Source organism: Mytilus californianus, unplaced genomic scaffold, assembly GCF_021869535.1.
Source record: "Mytilus californianus isolate M0D057914Y unplaced genomic scaffold, xbMytCali1.0.p SCAF_14, whole genome shotgun sequence".
Classification (NCBI taxonomy): Eukaryota; Metazoa; Mollusca; class Bivalvia; order Mytilida; family Mytilidae; genus Mytilus; species Mytilus californianus.
This window is the reverse complement of record NW_026262626.1, coordinates 34760691-34771415: the sequence shown is the minus strand read 5'-3', so window position 1 is coordinate 34771415 and position 10725 is coordinate 34760691. Positions and strand designations below refer to the sequence as shown.

The window sequence follows — 10725 nt, the reverse complement described above, 5'->3', positions numbered from 1 at the left end:
GATCAACTTCCCTTAAAAAAAAGAAAATTTATTTAAAAAAAAAAACTAACATAAGATTATTGTTTGTCGCAAAACATTTGTATCATTGTAAGCTTTTTGTAGATATGAAAGTAGTCCAAGAACATGTCGTCAATGTAGAAACCGCTTCCCCTATCTTAAATGTGGAGACTGGTTCAGAGGACTATGTTCTGCTACAAACAGACCACAGAGTCCGGTTGGGCCACGAATACTAGGGATACCAGGGGCACCAGGGGCACTGGGGATACGAGGGCCACTAGGGATACCGCGTCCACGAGCAAATAAAATAATCAATAAAGATCTAGGAATAAAAAGAAAATTTTCATCTACAATTACAGACAAAAGAAAGAAACCAACACGTAAAAGGAGGTCCACAGGTGATTGGCTTGTGTACGAAACTTTTCTAGAGGAAAAAAAAATCAGTAAAATTAGACGAACAAAAAGATCGATAAATTCCAGGAGATACAATATGGAAGAGCAAACATCTCACATAACCGACATGGACTCTTCCATGCAAAACTCTTTTTTACTGGATGGCGAGCCCGATATTAAGCGTTGGGTATTTATACCAGTTAAAATTGTTCATAGACGTCCGTCTGGCTTACTCTTTGGCACAAAAGTGATAAAGAATAGAAATCTTGTAGATGATGTTGATGTATATTCATATAACAAATATATGAATTATACAGATGAAGAGCAGCAAGCAACATATTCTCATAGTTTTACGTCCGGGTCAGGGGCAGACAAAGTATATGTTCAGGTTGACGGTATGTCATACAATGGAAAGTATGTAGATTACACGATAGTTGATTCCAGACTCCCTGTATCAGAATCTGTTGCCTTCGTTGCTGTTAAAAATCCAAAAATTAATTCTAGCATTTCATTCATATCTGCTTACGACTCACATGGTCGGATTTGTCGCCCATATTGTCATTTGTACGGGTCAAATTCAAACCAGTATAGAAAATGTTCCGGAGTGGTTAACCTGACTGAAGAAAAACCTAAACTGTATGGTGAAGATGTCGGCGAGGTAACACAACTACTATATAAGTCTTGGAAAGGGAAGGCTTTTACCAGACGTGATGAAAATATATTTCTCAGTTTCTACTGCGACTTCCATGAAATTCCATGGGGAAAATGTTAGTTAGTTCTTTTGTGATGAACGCGTAATTTACATTGCAAGTTTATTATTGTTCACAAATACTTTGTTTTTGGCGCTTGATATATAGTTACATACCGTACACATACAAAATTTAGGTCTACAAAATATGGTAAAAAAATCAACAAATATTTCGGGTAACACAACCCCACTTGAGCATAAAACGAGACTAACCGTTAGAAATCCTAAACATCATACAAACAGAACAATGATCTTTTCACAGAGTCCTACAAATTTAATACCAGTATGATGAATATCTTTAACCAAGACAATAATTCAATATGATACAATCTATGAAATATATGTACAAGATATGGAATAAAACAATATATACCAAACCTCATTTTTTTTCTTAATGTCATTGCCTAAACATACAAATTAATTCTTGACATTTATTCTATGTAATGCAAATGATTTGAAACAAAAATGAAAATGATAATTTATTAATTGTATGCGTCGTTCTTGATTTATCTTCATCAGGAACGCTAATCACCAAATAATATTGAAAGCCAATGATGTAAAATATTCGACACACGTGAAGATCTATAAGTTTATAATCCAAATCTTTCCCAAGACACATTCTCTTCCTTGAAGAGACCTGTTTTATGGTTAGTGATAATGATTAACATCCTGATGAGATCTGCGTAAGAATGACCATAAGATCACAAATGGTTTTTTCATCTACGGAATGATTTATAATATCAAAATTATAGCATTTGCTGGACTCTAACGTATATAATCGTTCTAAAATAAATCATAGGAAATGCAACAAATTTTAGCGTTTGCAGCATTTGAATTTCCAATCAAACAAATCATGCCAGCACAAAAAGGTAAAAAAGATAACAATGATATTTGCATAAACTATGGAACAAGGGAAGCGTCAATTAGTAATGAAAATAAATTCTTATAAAAAAATTTAAAAAAAATACACGTCACGTCAAACATATATTGTAAGCTGAAAGCTGCTTCCATTTGTATTTTCTTCTTTCAATATTTTGACCTTTCCACTGACATATCATATATATATAACAACTACTCATGATCTGCTTGAAAGAAACTTGTACAAAATCACGGTGTACTTTTCGCAGGTATACAAATTGATATTTACACATATCTAGATCATCCTTACTTTTGTCCTTTACAGTTCATTTAAAATCTCATAATTTTATTGATTTGATAATCATAATTTAAAACAGTTTTTATTTTTTACTAACGTCATCATATCTCGGAGCGTTTAGTACAGGGATTTTGTCATGATTCAGTTCGGTAAATCCCCCAACTAATGCTTTCGTTCTCCATAAATAAGCATACACAAAGTAAATGAGAAGTTTGATCCAATAGTTTACTTCAAAGTTTCAACATTGAAACTGTGTTTGTTGAAATTAATTAACGCGCGTAAAGAATTTCGACATAAAACGACATGATTTGGTTAAAGGGGCATTGCTACGAGATATATAAAAAATCAAATATGATTTTTTTTGTTCAATCATTAATGACAGTGATATAGTCAAATACTAATTCGCTTTAAGCAGCTAATTTGGTTCAATTTTGTCAAAATAACCTAAGGAACATCGCTGATGATTTATTCACTTGCAAGTGAATAATTCGACCTCATTGAATCCGTATTCATGTGACCTTCAATTTAGCTGGAGATGGGTTACGCATGTATTCAGCTATTAAAAGGAAAAGAATGTCAACATTTAAAGTGAAATAAGGATGAACCATTTGGTTGACTGATTCGATCCACAAAAAAATAATTCCTATACAGGTAAACACGATGATAAACATACTTTTTGTCCTACAATATGAAATCAAACAGACCTAGAAAAATCCAATTGCACGTGGTTGTTATCTGTTTATATCTATATTTATGTTTATATCGGGTTATGTGACCGTCGACAGTCTTCGGAGGTCAGCTCGACGGTTAATTATATCACTGATGTCAACGTGAAGATCGTAACTGCAATTACGATCATCCCAATATGGCGGACACAAATTCAGGTAAATTTTATAAGGCCGATTTCTCCACTTTAACAGCTTATTTTCTGATTTGTATTTTGTCAAGAAACATCTTTATAAGCATTGCCATTGAATGTTTTTTTTTCCTAAATGATGGAAAAGCAACCAGAAGAACGAAAATCGAGAAACAAAAAAACACGATGATGATCGTAACTTCGTCTATGGATGATCGTAACTTGGACTTGTTTTTTATATCTTCTTCTTCTTCTTCCAGGTAAGGAACCGAATTTAATAGTCGAATGTATGAGGTCCCGCGAAAACTATACGTAGTGTCGGACAACACAGAAAGTTTTCTCTTGGCTATTTACAAGTTAAAACGTTCTCTATATATATACAATTAAAATTATGTACAGGATGTTACTGTCTTAATGTTAGCAAAGCATGCCTTCAGGGCAGCTCTCAATCCTTCAACTGTGTCCGCTGATGTCGTTGATGGTGGCAGTTGGTTCCAGTCACTGATGGTCCTTGGAAAAAATGATTGGCCGAAGGCGTCTGTTGTAGCCCTTTCTTGGCAGAAACGGTTTTTACCTCTGGTCCAGCTATCGTTTGGCGTCAGATATTGGTGCCGATCTATGTCTATTAAATCATGTTGAATTTTAAACAGCATGCATAGCCTATTTTGTTTCCTGCGGTCTTCAAGGCTTTCCCATTTACCATCTTTGTTACACAGCCAGGTGTGCGGTCTGTGTAGTTGTGGTTTACAAATCTGGCTGCTCTTTTCTGCACTTGTTCGATTGCTTTTATTTTAGTCTGTTTTGTTGGGTCCCATACCGTGCATGCATATTCAACTGAAGGTCTTACTATTGTTGAATATGCTGCTGCTTTAACCGGTTTAGTGCAATCTTTTAGGTTCCGTCTTATGAAGCCCCGTGTTTTGTTGCCTTTACCCACATATAAAGATGATCGTAACTCAAAATTTACGATTTGTTTCTTCTTTAAATGAACATCCTATTTAGCAGACAAAAATACACACGAAATGTTGATACATATTATCGAGTCCATGCATTTTGATTGTTTATTTTAGACTTTTTGTAATTTGGATATACGTTTTAGTATGTTATAAAACAAATATGAGACTTTGAGTTAAATCGGTGAACATGAATTTGACAGCTAATGCCCGTTTAAGCAATTGTTATTGCTCAGTTAAGGTTTCCAAATTTTGTCATGGTTTATAAAAGAATTGAAACATATTAGTTTCACTTTAACATTGATAGTTTGTTCGAATGCGTCGTTAAAAAAACACAATCACACAATGTACCAAAATAATGATTGTTAAGAAAAGAAGCCTTTTTTGTCCAATTTAATGGGTGAAATCGAATAACCGTTATCGAAAGATATCATACCTGTGAATAATATGATCGATACAGGCGTAGTTAGTTTGTGCTGCCATTCAATGGAACTCTTTTTCGCCTACAATTATCTCCGTATGTAGGTTACTGATTATGGCAGGGATGTACAGATGAGCGACATAAGTAGTCAAAAGGTAAAGACAAAAGCTTCGGGTACTTTAATCCTGACATCTTATGAGAAAATATCCCCATCAAGGCCTCGGAATGGTGTGTCAACATGTGAGTTTTCAAACCATAAAGCCAAATTCAAATAGAAAGATTTTCAATATCTGACCAGTTTAGTGTACACGCAATACAAACCAATGTGCGACTGGCTGAAGTAATTTTGGAAAATGTCACGGTTAGCTGTTGCCATCGGCATAGACGTTTCTTGTGGAAGTAAGACATTGTCTGTTTTGTTGCTTTTTTTGCTGTGTTATCAAACAAAAATAGGGACGCGCCAATCGAGATAAAAATCAGATTACATTTTGAAATAAAACCAGCTAGGCAAGTGGAAAATACACACGGATAAGAAAAACAAACCCATAGTGTAAACATTCCAAACAGTTTCATGTCATTTGTAACACTTAAATCATTCTTGGTTTTTTTTTAAATTCTTAGCAAACTTCACATAAGTTTTTATTTCGACTAGCCAGAATATGGTTTAGGGTAAACATAGATACGACTTAATTCACACTTCCCATGAATTTCTATAGATTTTCTGAATATAGACAAAAGGAGACGTGCGGTTTAAATTAATAACACTGCAACTGAATGACAAAAATAGCAAAAATACATCTAGAAGGCAAAAATATGTCTTCAACAATAGACAGATATAATCCTTACAATATTTACTTATTTTGTGTTATGTCTCGTCTAACTACTTTTTAATATGTACCATCTTTGATAAGTATTAAGTATGACGATAAATTTTCACTTCTGTACTCGTACTCTGAACAACAAAGGAGTAATTTCGGTAAGGTCAATATTTGGCCTCGATTATAAAGTTCAATGGTACAAGATAAAAAAATGTTTTAAGTTGTCTTCAAGACATGTGAGAAAGTTAAATAGAACTATTTGTGTCAAAGTTTTATTCTAAAGCGTTGATTTTTACATCCAAAATAGGTCAAAATAAGAGATTTTGACGAAATTTGACAAAATTGGCCGGATTTCAACAAAATTTAGGACCAGGAAACATAGAGCGCAGGCGTCGACAAACTTAATATTCAAGTTAAACATAAAAATGAGTACTGTTTATGACGTCATCAGTAGAATGCAGGAACGTAAATTCAACAAAAAGGCTTATTTCCTATGTAGTCACTGTATTAGCTATGATTCATTGTGATATTGGTCAATAAACTCTAATTTGAAATTTAAGCTAAAAAAGAGGGCCATTTTAGGGCCTTATCGAACCTACTCCTTTATTAATATTGTAAAAAATGTTTACTTCCGTACTCTTAACAACAAAATTATTATATTTAAATTTACCTGTGTACGTTGTTTTATTTAACGCCATTTTGTCGCAGGTAAGAGTTGTCTTATTGACACCCTTTCTACATCTTTTTTATTTCTACCTGTACCGTCTATGTTATATAGGCACCTACGTTTTAATATTGTATGTATGTTGTGTCATAGATCAAACTTGTTCGTTCAGTGTATGTCTACTTGTTTTTGTTTAAATGTCTTTCTGATCGAGTTAAGCCATTTCAATTGATATTTTATAGTGTGTCTTTTTATGTTGTAATGTTACAATTCTGTCTCAGATTAGGGTGAAGGTTGGCGCCTGTTAAAACGTTTAAACCCGCTGCATTTTTATGCACCTGTTCTAAGTCAGGAGCCTATTGTTCAGTGGTTGTCGTTTGTTGGTGTGGTTCATAGGTGTTTCTCGTTTCTCGTTTTTCATATAGATTAGACCGTTGGTTTTCCTGTTTGAATTGTTTTACACTAGTCATTTTGGGAGCTTTTATAGCTTGCTGTTCGATGTGAGCCAAGGCTCCGTGTTGAAGGCCGTACTTTGACCTATAATTGTTAACTTTTTATACATTTTGACTTGGATGGAGAGTTGTCTCATTGGCACCTATACCACATCTTCTTATTAATATGTAAATATTTATCCCCAAGAACATCGTTAACCAAATCCAAAATTCTGTTGGGTGTAAAGTTAGATATTGTATTGCTGATACAGCTCAAACTGATAATGGTTAGCAACATCATTCAGGATGCAAAATTTGACAAAAACATATAAAATTTTCAGTTTTGCATCAAAATGCCTCGAAATGCATTGAACAGAAACATGTAGCACTGAATAACATTTTGAGTTTATGAAAATATGTAAAATATTAACAAATATTTGAAATATATGATTTTTTAACATTTAATTTTCAGTAGGAATTGACAAATTTTAGATTTTGACCATTTGAGTGAAAAATACAGGGAAAATTAGTCCAACCTCTTTTAACGCGGACAACAGTTTAAAACATTTCCTTTCTGAAGTAAATGTAAAAAAAAAATAGGAAGCTTCGCCAGTTACTAACAAATTTCCATAAAAGTGATCTATTTACAATTAGGCTGATAAAAATTCTAGAGATCTTAGAACACCTTTATAATTCAAAATTGTATTGATTTTGGAAAAACTGTTGCTTAAGAAGGCACACTCGCTTTATTTGGAACAGCAGAATTTATTTTTGAATTATCCAGATCTAAATGTTCTGGTTGTACAATTTTATTCTTTCGCTGGTTCTGAATTCCAAGACCTCTCATGCAGCTTAATTTTTTTTATTGTGTAATAATTGGAATTCTATTTGCCAAAAAAATTAACTTCTGTCGCTAAAAGGCATAGCTGAAGTGGTTGAATAGGAAACAAACTTCAAGTACTTCCAAAGCGGTTTGTGTTTGTACCGGCCGACAAAGCAGCCAACAATGTGGTGGTGGTATGCCTTAAATACTACACGAAAGTTCTTAAGAATGAAAAATTCTTCTACATTCAAGTCCGTGCGCTCAACAGAGAGTCATATAGTTAACAATCATATCATAACCACATCACAGCTTAAGGCCTCTTCTGAACATTTGTAGGTCCCTACTATGTATTGGTTACCTAAACTACACACAAAAACAGTAAAATATCGTTTCATCTCGGCCTCTAGTAAATGTTCCACAACTAGAATGAATTTCATAACACCGTGGACATGGACACATGGTAATTAATGTTATCGTGTGTATCACTGACTGGCTGTCGGCAACAAAGACTTCACGCAATTACAGTATGTCAGGGCCTCTCAATGGGGATATACATAATTACTATCTTCACACATGTCCATTCATAAAATAAAAGTTTTTGCATGGAAGTTTATAGGAATTTGTTTTTTAAAAATATATTTTTATACTCACAACAAAAAGTTTTTTTTGACAGAATGAGTATATTCAGAGGTGATATCACCAAGTAATCGAGAGAAAAAAACGTTATGTTTTTTCTTGCACAAACGTTCTGTGGCTCCTTAAAAAAATAAGAAATCATTTATTCGTACGAGTTGATGTAGAGTAACCTACGATCAACTCTCATACTAAGATGATTATTTTTGTTGGTATTAGAACCCCGGACCTTCATAAAAAATCGTTTTAGTCCTCTGGGCTGCATACTTTTTTGAATTCCCATCGAAGACTCCAACGATCAGGTTTTCGTGAGAAATTAAATATCATTCTAACAAAAAATAGCACGTGAAAATACCAAGAAGCATATGAATCCGGTCTTGTGTGCAAAATTAACGTTGATTGGAGTCAGAGTAGCTTTTATGGAAACATTGATATTTATTTTAGATTTTGTTATACCTGAACACGTATAACAAAAGTTACGGGATCTATATTCTTTTACTACAAATTAAGCAAGTAATTTCAATGAATTTGGTCTTATTAAAGGACGCATATTTGAGACAATTCTGCATAAACGTTTATTTGCAATTTTATTCATGTTGATTTCAAAAGTCTCTTGCATAGCCACCCCCTCAATCAGGAATGCCATTATGGTCGCCCCCTTATAATTTGAAATTGTACTCACTTCTTTTTCGGTTTCTGTGTTTCAATATATATCCATGAATGTAATGATATGTTTACAATACATCTGTTTTGGAATAATAAATCATGTGCACAAGACTAAACTGGTCAACTGTAACACGAGATAATGTACAGGTTATTATGGCAACATAACAGTAACAGTGTAATAATAACCTTCAAACTGGATGCACTCGTTTAAATATTCTAGTATAAAAGGACATGGATAGATACTGAAACACAAATAAAAAAAAAAATAAGTACAATTCTAAATTAAATCGCTGTGATCCGTCCATTCGTATTTCAAATCAACAGAACAGCTGCATTTAACAGGTCGGCTCCATTTCCTTATACGGACATGTATTATTAAGCATACTTATGCCACATCAATGCATGTATTAGTGTTTGTTTACAAATAAAGCATTTTTTATTTTATTTTGGCGATTGACCAATCCACTTAATGATTTGAAAAATGCATGATGGACTACTTGTCTATAACTGACACACTACTTAATTTTTTCATTTATTGCCAGAAAAGAATTTATCTTACTTTTTTTCTCTCGATTACTTGGTGATATCATCTCTGAATATATGTATTTCTTTCAAAAGAAAGAGTTTTTTTTTTGCTGTGAGTATATAAATATATTCAAAACAAATTCATATAAACTTTCATGCAAAAAAAATAATTTTGTGAATGGACATGTGTAAAATAGTAATTAATATGTATATCCCTATTGAGAGGCCCCTGACATACTGAAATTGCGTAAAGTCTTTGTTGTCAACAGCCAGTGGCCGACACGATATCATTTAAATATCAGGTGTCCATGTCCACACTGTTATGAAATTCATTCTAATATTTCAGTGCTTTTAACTAGTTCCTTAACTACTATCAAATAACTTATCATTAACTTTTGTAATAAAATATATGAAAATAGTGGAATTAACTATTTTTGGAATGTAAAAAATTCTTTGGATGTTTTAGATAAATTACGTGCTTTTGATGGTTCTTTTAATTCTGTTGACAGTTATGACTTTTCAACTCTTTACACTACACTACCACACAATCTTATCAAACAAAAGTGTTCCTGTTTAATCAAATGGTCGTTTGGTAAATATGAATGCAAATATATTTGCTGCAACTCATTTAAAGTCTTCTTCTCTAATGAGAAAGGTAAATATGCTAGATATAATTACTGGAGGTGTGATGAGATGATTGAAGCTCAATTTTCTCCTTCATAATATATATGTACGTTTCGGCAATAAAGTTGATCGTCAGGTTATATGTATTCCTATGGGTACCAATTGTGCCTCTTTAATAGCAGACTTGTTCTTGTATTGTTATGAATCACAGTTTATGACCAAACTCAGTGAAGACCCGTCTAAATTACATTTAATTGATAAATTAAACAACACTTACCGTTATCTTGATGATATTTTTTCGTTAAATAATCAAGAATTTTCTAAATATACTGCCGAAAGTTACCCAAAGGAACTTACTTTAAATAAATCAAATATAAACGGTATAACTGTCCTTTCCTAGATTTAGATATTTCAGTTTTACACAGGAAACTCTACACTACAGTTTACGACAAAAGGGACGATTTTTCGTTCCCTATTGTTAATTTTCTTTTTTGGACGGTGATGTTCCTTTGGCACCATCTTACGGTGTTTATAAATCACAACTCGTTCGCTATTCCCGTGTCTGTTGTGACGTTTTGGATTTCAATGAACGTAATCTATGTATTACTGGTAAATTATTAAGTCAGGGATTTCGTTACCACAAATTATTTAAAACCTTTACTAAATTCTTCCATAGATATAAAGATTTGGTTTTGAAGTTTGGTTGTACCTGTAGAAAAATTATTTCAAACGGGATAGCACATCCTAATTTTTACGGATATGTTGTTTACCGAGCCCGGAAATTTAGATACGATCTGGGTAAACTTATCGAGATCCGGGTAAACTTATCGATCCTTTAAATAAACTTATTCTAAAAGGTTACCAATTCAACACTGTAATTAGATCTTTAAATATTGTTTTTATTGGTATTGATATTGATTTTGTTATCAGTAAATTAAAATCAAACTAAATATTATTTTATATACATATGCACATTCATGGCTCTACAATCTGTCGATATCTGCATCTTGGCATTGC

The 10725-nt window shown here is 33.0% G+C and overlaps 3 protein-coding genes across 3 annotated transcripts in view; 2 read left to right on the top strand and 1 right to left on the bottom strand.

Moving 5' to 3' along the window:
* LOC127724684 (uncharacterized) overlaps positions 1-1499 on the top strand; it is a 44897-nt gene extending 43398 nt beyond the window's left edge. Inside the window, exon 4 of the mRNA XM_052231733.1 lies at positions 103-1499. Coding sequence (XP_052087693.1) covers positions 103-1162 — 1060 coding nt within the window. The 3' untranslated portion in view covers positions 1163-1499. The remainder of the gene's footprint in view (positions 1-102) is intronic.
* Positions 1-10725, bottom strand: part of LOC127724749 (uncharacterized) — a 185055-nt gene that overhangs the window by 14650 nt on the left and 159680 nt on the right. The window lies entirely within an intron of this gene.
* Positions 1-10725, top strand: part of LOC127724662 (tyrosinase-like protein) — a 92753-nt gene that overhangs the window by 17573 nt on the left and 64455 nt on the right. The gene's annotated exons all lie outside the window — the stretch shown is intronic.